This window comes from Cryptomeria japonica, chromosome 3 (assembly GCF_030272615.1).
Source record: "Cryptomeria japonica chromosome 3, Sugi_1.0, whole genome shotgun sequence".
NCBI classification, from domain to species: domain Eukaryota; kingdom Viridiplantae; phylum Streptophyta; class Pinopsida; order Cupressales; family Cupressaceae; genus Cryptomeria; species Cryptomeria japonica.
This window is the reverse complement of record NC_081407.1, coordinates 952524456-952543542: the sequence shown is the minus strand read 5'-3', so window position 1 is coordinate 952543542 and position 19087 is coordinate 952524456. Positions and strand designations below refer to the sequence as shown.

The 19087-nt window shown below is 38.1% G+C and overlaps 1 protein-coding gene across 6 annotated transcripts in view; it reads left to right on the top strand.

Annotated features, from left to right (window-relative positions):
• The first annotated feature begins 2477 nt into the window (after window positions 1-2477).
• LOC131048170 (hypersensitive-induced response protein 1) overlaps window positions 2478-19087 on the top strand; it is a 57305-nt gene continuing 40695 nt past the window's right edge. The window contains exons 1-2 of one of the 6 annotated variants that reach the window (XM_057982050.2): window positions 2478-2632; window positions 2735-2890. Coding sequence is in view for 2 of the 6 variants with exons in the window: in XM_057982053.1 (XP_057838036.1) it covers window positions 4629-4635 (7 nt within the window). In the remaining 4 variants the exon portion in view is untranslated. The other 5 variants (XM_057982048.1, XM_057982051.1, XM_057982052.2 and 2 more) reach the window with 5 other exon arrangements.

The following is a 19087-nucleotide window of genomic DNA, read 5'->3' as shown; positions in this document are numbered from 1 at the left end:
AGTAGACAAAGAATGTTATATTCAAATAAAATGCAGGGTGACAAGAACCCTTTTCATGGATAAGCACAAAATCAAAATACCCATAGTGAAAAAAGCAATGAAACTCTAGAAAGCTAATTATAGATATATAAATCCCAATTTCACCTATATAGGAGGCAAGGCAAAGAATACCACATTCAAATACAATGCAAGGTGGGAAGAACCCTAAATGAATGAACAAAAAGACGTAAATATATAAATAGATACAGATAGTCCTATATATATATATATATATAGACACACACACACACACATGTACATATACATATACATATATACATGTATTATATATGTATATGTATTTATATGTATATAAATACACACACACACACAGACACACACACACACACACACACACACACACACACATATATATATATGTATATATACATGTATATATATATATATAGATGTATATACATGTATACATGTATATATATATAATGTATATACATCTATATATATACATGTATATATATGTATACATGTATGTATATATATATATATGTATATATACATATATGTATGTATATGTATATATACATATATGTATGTATATGTATATATACATCTATATATATGTATGTATATGTATATATATATGTATATATACATATACATACATATATATATATATATGTATATATACATACATATATATATATGTATATATACATATACATACATATATATATATGTATATATACATATACATACATATATATATATATATATATATATATATATATATATATATATATATATATATATATATATATATATATATATATATATATATGTATACATATACATACATATATATATATATAACCTGAAATACACTTCCATTAATTGTGAGAGCAATGTAGAGTTATTGTAACATATAACACAAAGAACCCAAAATGCACGTTCATATTAACGATCAAAACGTAGAACCAACAACAAATGCAATCAGTGGAACCCCAAAATGCCCTTTTATTAACCGCGAGTGCAATCAAGAAAATAAATAACCATAACTATACATCTTGAAACCTTAATTTAAGCAACAAAAAAAACCGACTGAAAGCAAAAATGATGAGAGCCTAAAAAACGAAAAGAACCTGAAACAAACTTCCATTAACCACGACAACAATGCAAAATTATTGAAATATATAACATAGAGAACCTGAAATGCACATTCATAAAACGACCAAAACGTAGAGCCCGCAAAAAATGCAAATAGTGGAACGTTGAAACCCTAAAAACATAGAAAACCAAAAATGTCTTTTCATTAACTAAAAACATAGAGAACCTTCCTTTCATTAAATGTGAGTGCAATTAGGAAAATAAATAACCATAGCTATATATCTCGAAACCCTAAATTAAGCAACATAAATGACCCGTAATAGATGCATATAACAGAAGTCTAAAACCCTAAAAACGTTGTGAAGCTGAAAAAAACTTTCATTAACACCAAGAGCATTTTGAACAAATGCATCTAACTCAATCAAAGGTATACAACGTAGGTCAAATAACCCCCAACAAACACTACATTTTCAACTAACTACAAGAGATAGACATGACAAATAAGGGCTAAAACACAAAGCAAAAAATGTAGATAATAGAAACCCAAAATGTCAAATTGAAAAGGTACTTGAATTCAAAAGCTGGAAACAATTTCCTCCCTTTTGCACAAACGGGCGCTTCAACCAAACACAACCTAGAACCACCGTTTCAGCGAAACCCACAAAAAGCCTCAAAGAAGCTCAGACACGATGAAAACAAGAATAGTATCCAAACAATAAAAACCCAAAATTAATTGTGAATTGCGAGTGCAAACACAACAAAGATAAAAATGCAGAGAATGGAAGCCCAAAATAAATGATGATATGGCGTTCGCAATGATAGAACTGACGGGCACACTGCCCAAGTACACAAAACATGTCTGAGGACAATCAAGTATTTAGCTGCATTTAATGCAAGCTCTTCACGTGACCATCGAAGGCATCAATACAGGACATGGTAGGTGCTATATGACCTCACTGCCACGTTCCTCTTGAAAAAAATAGAAGATGACGTGGTTGTACCTGTCTTGTCACAATGTATGCAGTAGATGATGTGGTAGAATATGTATTGTCATCGCCCAAAAAAAAGGGCTTGTTACAAAAAGAGATACTGGGAAACACACCTTTCCGAAAAGCTAATGCTTTAATGAGCAAAAGCGCATAGAGAGCCTATTGACTAATTATATTTTTCATTTTGATCTTTTAAAACTTTACCTTCCCTAAACTTTTTAAAGGGTGATTTCATTCTTCTTGAAGAAAATTAGTGCACTATATCTCTTTATAACCTAATAAACATTTATTCATTTTAATTATTTTTTTCTTTCGAACATATGCCAATATAATAATATATTTTGAAATATATTCGTGCAGACTTAGAATTCGTACACTACCTTTAATGAAAGGTTGATAGGTGTGACTGAGAATTTTAGCCAAACGCAAAAATAGTTGCACTTGGCTACGGAAGGTTCATCCTCACCCCTTCTTAGCTGCTCGCTTTACCTCTACTACTTGACATTTCCACACAAGTTTTCTTCTCTAAACATCTCTCGGTAGGGTTTGAAATAGTTAGCAGTTTTTGTTTTTTTCTTGATTATTTTTTTCTTTCGAACATATGCCAATATAATAATATATTCTGAAATATATTCGTGCAGACTTAGAATTCGTACACTACCTTTAATGAAAGGTTGACAGGTGTGACTGAGAATTTTAGCCAAACGCAAAAATAGTTGCGCTTGGCTACGGAAGGTTCATCCTCACCCCTTCTTAGCTGCTCGCTTTACCTCTTCTACTTGACATTTCCACACAAGGTTTCTTCTCTAAACATCTCTCGGTAGGTTTTGAAATAGTTAGCAGTTTTTGTTTTTTTCTTTCGGGACATGATCAATCACTTTACTCTGGAAATTATCGTACTATTTTTATGTTTTTTTGCACTAATTATGGGGCAATGCTAAATAAATCGTGATTTGCCTTTAATACAGGTGCGTTGTTATCTGAATTGTTTAGTTTTGTGTTTTTCTGAAGTGTTTGTTTTTAAAATTTTAATTTAGAGCTTTTTATTCTTGCCAGCAAAGAATTTTAAGAATTATTTTAAAATAAACAAATTACAGTCTAATTGCTGCCATACTTATTTGAATGTTACTGTGAATTTCAAGCATTATGCTGGCTTCCCTTCAGATCGGTGGTCGTGCTTGCTTTTGGGATCATTTGATAGCTGTATTGTTTGTCTATGTGAATTGCCTTTTGCATGTATCTTTTTAGCCTTGTTGAAGTATTTGATTTGGACTGAAACAAAGAAATTAATAAACAGGAATTAAATGCGCACTTCCTGATCTTTCCAGTTTATTGCTCTCAGTGAAAAACTCTTGTTGGATCATGGCTGAATCACTTTTACGTTTGTCTAATCACATCAAAACATCCCTGCGACTATAAAGAGTAGGCTACTACCGGGGCAACCACACATGACCAATTGCCTTGCCATATTTGGTGAATTATGGAATTTAAATGTTAACTGAGGTGTCAGGACTACCTTTTATCTTAGGAAGGTTGTTCGGTGGGTCTTTCTTAGGCTGGGGTTTTATGGAGGGGGCTTCCTAAAAAATAGAGCTGGAGTTGCTGAGAAATTTTAGTCTGGGGTCCCATGGAGGGGGACTTCCTTAAAAATAGAGCTAGGGCAGCTGAGAATTTTTAGGAAAAATTTAAACATGGCGGTCTCATGAGTTTTGTTATGCAACCAACTTAAAAATTTGAACTACTAAATTTAAGGAAGTTTGAGCACAAAAAAAAGGTAAAATTAATTAAATAAATGTAATTTTCCCTCTTCATTTGATTTTGGTGGGAAATGGAATGTGCAGATTATTGACAAGTGGCAAACAGAGTTCCTAAGCTGGTGGCGCAATTTCTAGCTCCACCCTTTTTTTGCCTGCATCCTAAAAAGTAGGGGCTTCCTTTTTTGGGGGAAAGATTCCAATTAATCCCATAGAGGAAATTTTTTTTGCTCATGGGACCATTTCCTCCTTAAAAATAGAGCCCAAGCCCCTCCCATAGGAATATTTTGAAGCTGCTGCTCTCATGAATTTTGTATTGATGTTCAGTTTAAAAATTTAAGCTCCTAAATTTAAGGAAGCTGGTGGTCTCATGAATACATATATTTGTTTTCTATTCGCTCTGCAGTGATAAAAACAAATTAAAAAACTTATTATCCCTCCAAACTTGTTTTTAAACAGCAATATAAATTTAGATGTGTGACAACTGACAGTTATCATTCCTGAGCTGGTGGGGCAATTTCTAGCCGCTCACCAATTTCATGTGCTTAAATATGCAGTCCTAAAAGGTAGGGGCTACTATTTTTTAAGAAAAGATTCTAAATAATCTCATAGCATAATTTTTTTTGCTTTATGAGACCTCTGCTCCATGAAAATAGAAGCTTAAGCCCCCTCATGAGACTGCACCCTTAACCTGTCATCGTCTGGAGGACATTATTAGCCTCTGTATTAGTTCTTTTGTGGCGAACGCGAAGGTTTCTGGTCCCTTGTCTACTTTGGACTCATGCAGAGTAGAACCTTATTCACCTTCTGTCTCTATTGGCAGTTCTCTCTTAACACGAGACTTTGAATTCACAGGATTGTTTTGTACTATAATAACTTGTATATATTGACTTGTTTGGCCATTATTTTGATGATTTTTTGCTTCCTTAACATTCGTATAAAAATCACTGCAGATTTTAGCTGTTTGGAATCATTTTAGCACTCTTGAATTGGAATTGTGAGTTGTTGTTTTGCATTTTGGAATCATTTTCGCACTCTTGATTGAAAGCGCGGGTCATATTTTTTCCCTTTTAAATCTCCTTGACTTAATCTTGGGTCGTATTTTTTCACCTTTGAATCTCCTTGACTTTGGTTATTCATGAAACCCTTGCACGTGCACACATCTATATATGGTTTTATTCATAATCTTCTTTTCAGGTTACTACAGCCCTCTGGCTCTTTCAGTAAACTGTTGGAGGGATTCTCCCTTTCTGATATTTGGTACAATTTTTTTTTATGACCACACGAAGCCAATGTATCTATGCATATGAACCATCTGCATTTGAAGACAACATTTTTATGGTTTAACATCCATTGACAACAATGTTTAGAAAACACAGAGCAGTCTCTTTTTTCTTGGACACATGTTATTGCATAGATCACAGAGGTCTTATTCTTCATCTTCTTCAAGGTGGAAATGGATTTCCCATTGGAATTAATAAATTATCAGTAATAGTAACCTTCAGAACCTTTTCTACCAAGAAATGTAAAGGGAGGTCTGGACGCATAGAAGCAATAGTCTGCAAAAAAATTACGATTATACCCAATCAATCCTGAATCTTGGAGCCAGCCGATTTATTCCCCGAAAAAATTGTTGACCAATCGTTGACCCAATTTTCAATGGTTTTTTGCATTTAAATCACGTTTAAATCATGTTAAAAACCCCAATATACTCTATTTTATTTACTCTCTATATCTCTATGCTATAGAAATACTCTTAAGTTTTTTAAAAAAGTAGTTTGTGTCTATTTTTCTACAATTTTTTATGATTTTTTAAAATCCAAATTTTTACCCCTTTTTTTCAAAAAATATTTTATTTTTGGTTTGCCAATTTTTTCTCCAAACGATTTTTATTACTATGATATAAAGCATTGCAATTGTGGAATATGATTTGATAAGCTTTCTAAAATATTGAATTAACCCTACAAAACTTCTTGCCTCAATCACAATGAAATTCTTGGATCACTTCAAAATGGCTTCTAATTTTACTATTTGTCTGTTAACTTTTGATCTCAGTTACTTCATAGACTAGCTAATATTTGATCTCAGACTTAGACAACTATTTGGTGACTGCCCTCTTAAAAAGTTAACTGAATATTTGCCTACGTAATCAGCAATATGAATATAAACAACAAAAAATTATTTTCTACAATTCATGGGTTAAACTCTATTTTATTTTCTCTTTATATCTCTATGTTGTGGAAATGCCTTTAAGTTTTTTTCAAAAATTAGTTTTTGTCTCTTTTTTTACAATTTTTTTATGTTTTTTTTAAATCCGATTTTTTCCCAATTTTTTACCCTTTTTTCCCGATTTTTTCAAAAAATTTTATACTTTTGGTTTGCTGATTTTTCCCCAAATGATTTTTGCTGCTATGGCCGGCCCGCTGCTGGCCCGGTGTGGCCCCCAACTCTGGAGATCCTATAATTGGAAGAGAACAAAAGCATATGATGTTATATAGAGGAACCATGGTTGCAGGATATTTCTGAAAAACCAATGGCCATGAAAGCAGCTTTTATCTTTAGGCTTGACAAACAATGATGTCTTCTGATTATTTGGACCTTTTTTGAAACTTCTGCTTTAAAAGAATTAAATGATTAGGATAAAACTCTTTCACCATCATATTGAAGCTTGACTGTGAAGACCTTCTAGTGCTTGCTTGAGTTCAATCAGAAGAGAAATGGGTTGACGGAGCCTGATTTGCTTTCTTCATGCAAGCTTCTTGTGTGTATTATTTGTCATTCGTTTTTGTGTTTCTACAATAATATTAGAGCGACCGTTTCTAGAATGGTACTAGAGCTCAGAATCTGTTTCTAAGTTGGTATTAGAGCTTAGACTTTGTTTCTGACTCGACTTTTCAATTGAAGTCTGGAACACAAATGCCATTGATGTTCTCTTTGAGTTTTCATCCTTCTGTCGTTATCCTTCATGGTACTGTCTCTCTCCTTTTGTTTCTTTTTTTTTTTTTTTATCTTTTCTGTTTCTCTGGTGTTTCAGCATGTTATCAAAATGAATCGATATAGGTGGTTCATTAGCTAATCGTCTTGGACTACGTTTCTGGCATGGGTATGGGCTCAGGTTCGGGATTCAGTTATGCTGGTACAACAATTTTATTCCCGGGTATGGGTACAGCAGTACACACACATACTTATATACAAAATTTAAAATATGTAATTTGATACTTGATACTAAATATAAGTTAAATAATAGAATTGAAAATACATTTAATAATTTATTAATCATTGATATATTTATACGTCAAATCATAATTCATGAATCACATGCAATTTTGTAAATATCATACATGTGTACAAGCCTCGTTGTCATCTATACTAACTCTGACAAGCTCTAAAACAGATGCATCCAAGTTGGCACACTCAAGGGCCATATCCCAATTCTTCATTGCCCCTTCCTTGTAGTCAACTTCCTGATGCGATAGGAGTGAGTTGGAATGGACATAAACCAAATCTTGTACATTTTTTGCAACCAACTGGTTGCCCTTAACTGAGTTAACAAAAGAGTGTATTTTGATTCCACTCTTCAGAAGAACTTGCAATCTGTTAAAATTGGAGAGAAAGTAAATGCAACTTAAAGATGAAAAAGAATGGTAATAAATAAGAATGTTAAAATTAAAAATTAGAAATGCTTACCTGCGATACCGTTTTGATTGCAAGAGGTTGGAGAAACATATATCTTTGTCCATGAAGATACAACCATGCATGAGAATCCATCTTGTACTTGTCTTGAAGAGCACAAACACTATGATCTCATCTCTTGATGCACCTACCAAATTCAGTCCTAAGTCTAACCTTATCAACCACTTTTGGATTTGAGAATATTCATCAGAAAGTTTCGTTGTACCTATCAACAACTTCATTGTCTATATATTGTACCATTTTCCTAGGCAAATGAAGTATTTCCATGCTGTAATATTTGGGAGATAATGCATATGCAAGGAGATACAAGGGCATGGTCATCTTGTTCTAGTAGTTAAGAATGATTTTTTTCACCCTCAGGGAAAAGGTTTTTTCACAATCATCCTCGTTTTCTACTAGTATGGCCTTTATTATTTCTATCATGGAGTCCATGCCATTATATATTTCTTCCTAACATGGTCAATCTGTATTAGTGAACTTGATCATACTCATGGTGTGCTCAGTGAAACTCAAGACATAGTCCACATGAGCCCACCATTCATCATCTAGGATCAATGATTTGACCTTTTGGGCCCTTTATGAATTTTATTGCCTCCACATACTCCATTGATTGCCAATGATCATGTTGCTCAATGCCTTTGCACTTATACAAGTCATCTCAAAATGATTGTGTGATGTGAAACGAGTCTCAACAACCTAATGCGGTGTAAAAATTAAATTAATAAGTTAATAATAAATTAAAATTTAAATAATTAAACATCAAATTACATTTTAAATAAATATTTAACTGTCATAAATTTACCTTCAATAATTCCAAATTTACCATGTTACATGATGATTTGTCACGAATAATTGAATCTCCTCACCCTTTGTGTATATGTTTTTTGTCCACTCTATCTAAATGCCAATCTTTTTCATCACCAAGTTGAGGAGGTGGATGGTACATGGTGTCTAAAAAATGTGCTTGTACCTTTCCTCAACCAAAGCCCCTGCTATCTTGTAATTTTTTGCATTATTTGTTATAACTTGGACAATATTTTTAGTACCCACAATCTTAATGGAGTCAATGAGGATTTTGGAAATGAAGTTTGCATCCTTCACCTACCCCTCACAATCAATTGCCTCAAGAAACATTGCTCTTTTAGGGAACACTGCAATGACATATATTGAAGGTCGGTTTTTATAGTCTTTCCATCCGTTAGAAATTATGGACACACCTGTTAAACCCATGAATCTTTGATTGCTTTTAGTGACGTCTCTATATTTTTTTCTTTTGCCAATAAGGTGGTGTGCACCTTCTCATTCCTAGGATTTGTGTGACTAGATGTAATAACCACCCTCAATTTTTTTTATTTTTTTGACAATATAAAGTTCAAACATAAACATATCAATAATGACACAATGCTGTCATAAGTGCTGATACAAAATAACATGCAGATACAAGGGAACAAATCCTTGATGGTGACTGCATCGAGGCACTGAAAATCCACGCAGATGCGGATCTGGTTGGCATCCTCCTTCAGTGAGATCACAATCGGCGAGACCCATTCACTTGTCTCCACCTGAAATATGATGCCGGCCTCAAGCATCCGTTCAATCTCTTCGTTCACCTTGGCCACATAGTTCTTATTCATTCGGTACGGCCTCTTCCGTACCGGCTGTGCTCCCGGGACCAATGGTATTCGATGGACGCACAATTCTGGCGGGACCCCTTTCAGATCCTTGTAGGACCAAGTGAACACGTCCTTGTATTTCATGAAGATTTTGAATGTTGCGGCCTTTAGCATCGGGCTCCAATCGTGTCGTACCTAGATACTTCGAGGGGTGGCAGTGTCTCATAAGTTTGTCTCCTTCACGGTCGGGTCTTCATACTTCATTGGTCTGCCCTTTGAAAATTCGTATGCTGGAACATTATTTACTTTGGCATCTCCCTCCTTATACTCCCTGCATTCTGTCGAGAACCCATCTTTCTTGCCTGGCTCTTCTTCAATTTGCAGCATGTGACAAGCAGGGTGAAATACTTCATAATCTTCCATTTGCCAGTGGAAGAGTCCATTCAATGAGAAGATGTCATCTTTCGAGCAGCCATCGAGTTCAAGCACTCCTTCATTGTTTGGTTCCATCTCGTCTTTGCCTTCATAGGAATCCCACTCCCATCTGTTTGAGTCCTTCGAATCAGAGTCGGATGATGCAAGCTCCTCGCCGACAACTTGGGTCCTCAGGTCAATGATGTACTTCCGCCCCCCTTTCTCCATGGAAAGGTTGTTCTTCTTCCAGTTGTGGTTCACTTTTGCTGTAACCAACCACCCTCTCCCTAAGATGGCGTCATAGCCCTTCTTAAGTGGGATTACCACAAAATCCAGTAGGAAGGGTTGTGTGCCAATGGTCACGGGTTGGGCCATCAAGGTGCCGAGTGGCTTGATGCCATGTTGGTCTGCTCCCACCAAATTGAATGTGGGTGGCCATAGTGTTGGCTTTTCGAGCTTCTTCCACGTATCCTCTGACAACACATTCACCCCAGAACCTCCGTCCACGATGGTGTCCTTGAGGATAGCCCCGAGGATTCCCATTTCCACTACTGCAGGATGTCGATCACTATTTAAGGCCAACAACATTGGATCAGCCGAGGGGCTGACCGAAACTTTCGCCTGGGTCACACCCAAAGGTGTGTGTGTCGTGCTTTGTACGAAATTGAAAATGGCGGTCCTCAACTGTGGCGTTGTGTCTAGAAGGTCCTTCACCCTTATCGACACCTCCATTTGCAAGACTTGCCCAATTATGTTCTTTTCGGCTTCAGTACAAGATGTACTCACCACCTTTGCATTTTTCCGTCGTTCTGCCGTCATCTCCCGCTCAATGTTGGCCTTTGCCTCCCGTAATCTCTCCTTCTTCGTACAGGGGGTCGGGATAAGTGGCCTTTTTGGTCTGAGCACAGGTGATTGCCAGTACTTCTTTATCACCAGTCTTCTCAATATTGAGAAGATTAACCCCTGGCTTGGGGCAATTTGTCTCATCGTGGTCTCCAGGACCACACCATCTGCACAAGTTCTGCAGTGTCTCCTCTTTCTGGCAATCCTGCGCAAAGTGTCCCCACTGGTTGCAGGCTCGACACTGAATCATCGGCCGTCCTTTGGCATCATACTGCATTCGACTCCGGTTATTGCTATTATTATTGTTGCCTCTTCCTCCCCTTTGATTACCTCTGTAACCGCTAGATGATGTCGTGGTGTTGGCTTGAGGCTGCGATGTGCCTATTGTTGCGGAGGGTGACGACTGCTCTTGGGTGAAGAGGACCTTATTTCCTTGTGTCTTCGTTTTGTAGGGACATTCTTTGGTGGAGTGTCCCAACACTTGGCAAATGTCGCAGAAGGCCTTTTTAGGACAGGGGCCTTTTGTGTGACCTTCCTCCTTACATTCCGCGCACCACACTTCCTCATTTTTGCTAGTGCTTCCCTTCATGCTTTTGAATTCCTTCATCATGCGATGCATATCCTTCTGAAGGGCTTGCACCTTTTTACTTGACCCCTCGTCGTTGCTACTTCCGTCATCGGAGTCCTCCTCTCCAGAGGATCTGTCTTTTTTCTTCTTGGATGTCTTCCCTTCACTTTCCAGGTCCATTGCCCGGTTATAGGCATCTTCGTAGGATGTGGGGGGTACAATTTTCATTTTCCTTCTGAGTGACGACTTTAAACCCTCCACAAACCACCTTTTCTTCAATCCATCGTCGGGTTGGTTGTCCATTTTTCCTAGCAATTTCTTCAGGCGTCCACTATATGCTCGGATGGTCTCACTTTTCCCTTTCTTGGTACTCAGGATTTCTGCCATGATTTCATTATTGTCTCTGAGAAGTCGAAACTTTGTTTTGAAGGCCTTGTGTAATTCATCCCAAGTTGTCAGCTTGGTTTTATCAGCATCTGAGTACCAATCGATGGCTACTCCTTGTAGGGTGGCGGGGAATTGCACCACCCATTCCGCCTTGTCGGCCACACCATTGGCCAACTAGATTGTTTCACATGTACGACAATGCCGTACCGGGTCTTCTTTCCCATCTCCATTGAACTTGGGCAATTTTTGCCGATTCGCCATCACGTTCCTTGGCGGCGGCCCAGTCTGCCTTTCGGAACTTGAACTTGACCCTCCAAGAACTCCTCCTCTAGACACTGGTACTCCCGAAGATACTCTGCCGAGATTTGGTCCGTTGGGTCCCACCAAGTTGCTCTGACTACCAGGGTGTGATGAGTCTGCATCGAACAAATTGCTTCTACTACCGTGACCTTGTGTCCTCCTGACACCTTTGGTCGCACCGGTATCCTTTGCCTCTCTGTTCTCGGTCTCTGTCTCCTCCTCCCCCTGGTCTTGGCACCTCTGTATGGCGTGTACGGCTCTACCATATTCCCGTCACCAATCTCTTCCAATGTCAGGGAAAGGTCCCCCAACCGCTTCCTGGTGGTTTCTATTAGTACGAAAACTTGGCCCTCAGCACCCGAACCATCATTGTCAGTTGTGCTTTCTTTCACAAGTTTCTTCAGTCGTCGCCGACGTTCTGCGTGTTGTTCTAACCTCAGTGTCCTTGCTGTTGCCTCGTGCGCGTCTTCTTCCTCCCTTAGCACACGGGTTCTATCCTTATTTAGCGTCACGGGCATCAATTCCTTCTTTCCGTGTGGTTGAAGGTTCGTCGACGGCTTTCGTCACGTTCCTCCTTTCGTCAACTCCTTTCTTCAAATTGCTGCAAAATTTGTTGTCGACGGGTCTCGCAATAGGTTTCTTCCCGGCGAGTTTGGAGAGCGAGGAAAGGCTGTGCCAACAAGCTAGGCAAGTTGTTCATCAACCGATTTACGACTGGACTTACGCCAAGGGCACTCCACACTGCGCTCTCAGGGACGTCCTCGATCGTGGCCTCCCTTCGTACGTAAGTTTTGATGGATGCTTGGAGAATGTAGGTGAAATCCCTTGTTAGTGCTCCCTCCCCTTCGAACAACTTTGTCGGCTCTTCCTCGGGATTTTTGCTGGTCCCCTCGCTCACTGGTTGCCCCATTCCCGTCGTGCCATGTAGTACGTTCCCGTCATTCCTATGTTGGTCGACTTGGAATGAATGGGGAAATGAAATGCTAATGGCAAATTAATATGAAATGAAATTGCATGTGGTTTGGGCGCCATTTTGGAATGAACTTGAATTTGAATTTTGGGCTCCCAAAAAAGTTATAAATAAGAGTGATGGGCTCTTGTTTTGGCATCCATGAATATTTGCAACGAAGTGTTGCCGAAATTTCGATTGATGGCTTCGGGGAATGCATACCTCCTAGCTGGTTCTTGGCTTCTTGCTTGAAAGATAGCAACTAGTTGAGATTGAGGGCTGTTCTTTACACTGAAGAACAGGTGGAATTCATTGTAGTAAGGTCATTTGATGTTTTCTTGGTGTGTTTGTGAGTTTTCAGGTTGCCGATTGGTTGTAGAGCTGAAGTGGTTTTTTCATCATAAGTCTTAGGAGGAATTTTGTGTGCTTCTGGGTATTTTCTCTATCTTTTCCTATGGACTAGGCGATGCATTTTGCAAGTTTGTAGAGATTAATTTGGAGTCTTGAACTTTATATTGTATATCGTCCCCCTTGGTTGGCTGTACCATGTGGCTGAGTGCTTCGGGAAGCGTGCATCAATCATTTGGGTCAGCTTGCAATAGTTTATTGTTATAGGCTTGGACGCCTACCTCCTAGGAGTCATTTGCATTTAGTTTCATGTCATTCTGTCAAGTTTTGATGAAGTTATGAGTGATTTAGTGTGAATTTTGGTTGCTGGTCTGTGTTATTCATCTTGCTGGAAAAGTATATCAGACAGATTTTTGGAGTGTGAGGTTGTTTTTGGGGAAGTTGGTTTCTTGTAATTGACATTATTTGTAGCTTGGACAGCGATATCTTATGGTTTGAAAATCTATGATTTGAATTGTAAAGCTGATTAGTAGTACTAACAGCTATCTTACTTCTGAATTGTATCACATCACCCACTGAATAAGTGGAAGAGGCTGGCTTTGCCACCTATCTCATTTCATTATACTTCTGTCCTCCCGCTGAATAAGCGGTTGAGTAGATTATTATTATCATTTTCAGTCCTCACACTGAATAAGTGGTTGAGTGATCATTGTTTTCTTAAGTCTCTCTTGATCGTAATTGGCTGGTTACACCACTAAATGGTTGTTAACATTTCTATTACTCGCAGGACAAGCGGAAGGGGCCGGCTTGCCGCCCAACATTGTAATTTCTAGTGGATTATTGAAGCTAACGATCCCCTTATCACCATATGCTGTCACCTTCCCACATTGGGCTCCTGGGGATCAGAAAGTGGAAGGGTTACCTTTCAGCAGTGTTGTGATTATCTTTTCTAACCCTAATAAGTGCTTTGTGATGTTTGTAACTGGAAATAATAAAAAAAAAGGGGGATATTTCAATCTCACCAAGTTGAAAGGAGGACCATTGGTGTAAATGCAGTGCGCAATGTGTTCGTTTGCAATGTCCATCTCATTTTGAAATACGTTCTGCAATGGGCCTCTTTTGCAAGAAGAAATGAAGGAACTTTTTCTTCGATAGATAGTGTTTCCAAGAAGGGATGTGGGGCAATCACTATTGAAGGAGATGTTGTAGGTGTCTTCCTTGATCCTTATTGTCTAAAGGGTCAGATCTCAATTTTTCTCTTTCATTCACAAAATCAACTTCTTGTTGTCTAATATATGCCATAATTTGTTCTTTTGGCAACCCCTTCTTTTATGGCTCTTGATAAACTCTAATTCCTTGGTTGGGCATAGATCAAAGATGAGATTTCACTCAACTATATGAGCTTTAGTTCTTGACCTCACAATGATTACAACACCAAACACAAGCACCACCTTTTGCAAGTCGTTTAATCACCAAACAGGGGTGAAAATTCCACAATTTCACAACTTGTCTGTTGGAAATCTGAGTTTGTATGGTTGTCATTGATGTCAAACTTGGTTGTTCGGATGTAGTCTTGTCGGATATGATCCTGTATTGTTGCAGGTTTCTTTGTCTTATGTTTGGTGTTGCAGTTGAACTTGATGTTTTGGTGTTGGTTATGGCAATTTCAATATGCTAGAAAGAGTTTTTAATGTATGCATGAAAAAATATATTATGCCTCATCGATAGAATGATTTGCATTCCTTTGGGTGGTAAAGATTATGTTGCATTGACTGGTTTTCTGGTTCATGGATTGCAGTTTTTAGTTGTTACTATTCTTTGACAATAAGGGAGTTTGTCAGATTGGTCCATAAAGTCTTTTGTGGCCTCCAGATATGTTGAATATTTTGTTGCGGTTTAGTGGACATGATTATGTTGTTCGTATAGTATTTTCAATGTGTTTCTTTGGTGGTGTTTCTGTTCCACAAGTGAGTTATGCTAACTCGTGTTTGGTATATTCAGTTGTGTTGTGGTTCAGTGTGTTCGGTTGGATTGTCTTGTTTGGATCATGCTTTTTGGTCCGGATATTCATTGAAGGATGAGTTAGAATGTTTTTATGGGTCTCACCATGGTGTGTGGAGATTCACGTAGAATAATTTGCGTTGGAAGATGTCTTTTGGCCGACTGATTGACAAACTTTATTGCCTATCTACGCGTTACGTTTGGTGGCAACTTTGGAATATGTGTTAGTGTGTGTGGAATAGTTGGATTCGTCTCAGAAGGATGTGTTGTGATGTATTTGGGTCCCCTCTTTCTCCTGGAGTGGACCACCTTGAGTAGATTTGGTCTGGGTGGCTTATTTTGTGCAATAATGTTTATTCCGGATGTGGCTGACTCGCAATTAGGTTTTTGATGATCTTATATTTAAGGATGCAAATTTATGAGTTGAGTGTGTGATAGAGTATGATATATGTGGGATAGAGTGTGGATTGATGAGAAGCAAATTGAATGATGTGCAAGCAGATTTGAGACTGCAAATGTGCGAAAGTCAGTTTGTGAAGAGCTTTAATGGTGATATTTTCTATGAGACAGTGTGTTGAGACAGTGGTGATTTTCAAATATGTTTTCCATGATGTTGGTCACTTGATACAGATGATCAAGGACAATTCCATGATTAGGAGATCCGTCCAATATCAATTTTGCTATTTCCCTTGTTGCTGATTGACAGTGAGTCCTTCGGCAACACCTTGTATCTTGCCTTGAAGTAGTGTGCCTCAGTTGAGCAAGTCCATGTATCTTACGCTAAGGTAGTGTGCCTTAGTCTTGCAAGTCCATCAAGTGCATGTGGCTCCTTGGTAGTAAGCCTAAAACATTGTAATCATTTTATTCATATTGTGAGTTTGATTCTCACTATGGTTTTTCCTTGTTTGGCTTTTACATGTAAATTTGGTGTTCATGTGTTGATGCTTGATGTGTTTTTCAGTATTGTTGTAGAATGGTTTAATGCTATTTATAATTAATTTGTTTTGAAGATCTGGACTGATTCAGCCCCCCTCCCCCTCTCTCAGTCCTGCTGTGGGTTCAACATTGTCCAATTCAGCTTGGATCTTTCCCAAATTTGAGATATGAGGACCCATTTGGCTTCTTAACAAGATGAAACAATCACTTGGCCATGAACAATAATGATCAATCCTCTTTTTGGTAAACTTTTTGGGAGCATGATAGAATTACGAATAAGTGCTTGGGCTGAAAAAGAGGGAAAGAGAGCGAAAGGGCAAGTGGGCCTTAGGCCAAAGCATTCTACCATCGACCATTGCATTACACTCAAACATTTGATTGAGAAGGTTTGGACCAAGCTTGTAAAACTCTATGAGTTTGGGAAAAACTTGCAAGTAATCGCGTGCCCTAGCCAGGCACGAGTCACTCGTGTGTATACTCGACTACGGGTTTATCAAAAAATCGCGGCGAGTTAACCATCGAAAATTGCCAAAATGCAACCAATAAACTGGCGGTAAAAAATCAAAACTGAGTTTAGGTTTTACATTAAAAAAATTTAATGCGTGGTATTTTATTTCTCTGCACACCGCGACAGGAGCCAAAAAAAACTGATGCGACTAGGGCGACGCGACTGAGATTAGGGAATCGCACGCAAAAAATGGCTCATCTAGGGCACAAATCGCAGGCTTGCAGGCAAAATCTAGGCATTTTGGAGCATGATTGCAAGTTTTTACAAAACATTTCCCGATTCAAACAAGCATTTCATTTTTTTTCAATACGATTCTGTTTTTTTAAAATATGATTCTCTCATTTTTGAATTTTTATCTTCTAAGTTCTAAGATCAAGGATATTATTGATAGTTTTTTTTAAAGTTTATTATCTTAAGTTTTTTTAAGTTTATTACCACTGTTATTTAAAAATAACAGTGATAAATTGTTAATAATTTATTAACAATTTATCATGGTAATAAACTTATTATCACTGTTATTTTTAAATAACAATGATAATAAGTTTATTATCACTGTTGAATAACAATGCCTATTATTTTTAAATAACAGTATAAACTTATTATCATTGTTAAATAACAGTGAGATAAACTTAATAGTTAATTGATAGGATTTATAGGAATGTAATAACTGAATAACAGTGTTATTGTTCTCTAAATGTCGTCTCTCTCTTTTGCTAGGTTCTTTTCCAATTTTCTTTGAAAGAAAATGGCTTCTAGTCCTACAGTTAAAGGTGGTGGCAAAAAGAGAGACCCTTGTTGGAAACATGGGACACTAGGTCCAAAACGAGATGTCCTTGGTAACCATTGCACTAAGAATATAAAATGTGGCATTAATAGATTCAAATATCAACTTGCACAGATTGAATGCTGAGATACTAGGAGATTGTGAAATGCCCTGAAGAGGCTATGAGGGATGCAATAGCAACGCTTGAAGCATATGATCAAAGGAAGGCAACAAAAAAGAGAACAACAGAGGCAATGGCAGCCCCAAGGGCAGATTTGAGTTCTATGGGGTCACATACAGATGTGGGGGCATCTAGTTCTTCCCTTGGGCCACGGATACGAGGAATGGGAAGTGTGGGCAGCCATATGGAAAACTACTTTGTTCCACGTAACACTCCTGGTGCACAACTTGGATTGCTAGGCACTGCATGGAATAAAGAGGCTCACCAACAAGCAAAGGTGGCGTGTGCTAGATTTTGGATCTACAATGATATTTCGTTCAATGTTGTTTCTACTCCATCTTGGGACCAATTGGTCACCGCATTGACTGTGGCAGGTAAGGGGTTCAAGTCCCCAAGTCGTTATGAGATGAGTGGCTGTTATTGCAGGATGAGGTCCAAAACACTCATGCATTAGTGGAAGAGCAAAGGAGTATTTAGGAAAAGAATGGCTGCACCATTCTTTCTGATGGGTGGACAGATGATAGGAATAGGACACTCGTCAACTTTCTAGTTGCTGCAGGGGGACAATTAGTATTTTTAAAATCAATTGATGCCTCCAATGAAGTGAAGAATGCAGAGACCTTGTGCAACATGTTGGATGAGGTGGTGATGGACGTGGGAGTGCAAAATGTCATCCAGGTTGTGACTAATAATGCAGCTACATATGTGGCAGCCGACAAACCTCTAATGGCTAGACATCCGACATTATTTTGGAGCCCTTGTGCTGCCCATTGTCTTGACTTGCTCCTTGAGGACATAGGGAAACTAAGCTGGGTAAAGAAAGTGGTTGAAGATGGAAGGAATATCACCGAATACATCTACAATCACACATGGGTCCTGAATCTTATGAGAGAGAACACTGATGGTAAGGATCTTGTGCTATCGGGGATCACACGCTTTGCTACCAATTTCCTCACCTTGCAGAGCATACTTGCTACATTGCCCAACCTGAAGCGGAGGTTCGCAAGTGAAAGATGGTTGGGGAGTCCTTATGCTACAAAGCCTAAAGCAGAGAAGGTTGTGGTTGCCATTTGTTATTCTAATTTTGCCAAGATGGTGGAGGAGATCATCAATGTAAGTTTTGAAACTTTAATTGATGATTTATCATTTAATTTTCTAATATTACAATCTGTTGATTTTGTTAAATTTTTTATATCCAAGTGTCAAAACCGTTGGCGAGGGTGCTACGAATGGTGGATGGGGATCATAACTCCATGGGGTATCTATATGAGGCCATGGATAAGGCCAAAGAGGTGATTCAACACTTGTATGGGTCAAACAAGACCAAGTATGAACCCATATGGCGCATAATTGATCGGAGGTGGAACCATCAACTCCACCAACATATTCATGCTACTGCCTATTTCTTGAATCCCAAGGTTTTTTCACTCCCCGAGTTTCACAATAGATGCAGAGGTTAAAATTGGCCTTGACACATGCATTCAGAGATTAGTTGACGATGAGAACCTTCGAGACCTGATACTTGATGAGTTGCAGAGATATAAGAAGGCCACAGGGCCATTCTTTTCTTCACCTGATTGCAAACGTAGGAGAGACACCTTACAAACAGGTAAAAAAAACATATGTTTAATTTTATTTTACCATTTATTTCTCTCTTTAAGATTATTAAAATCTTTACAAGTTATAAATGACATTTTTTATCCTTGCATATTTGTGGTGGGAAGATTATGGTGCCA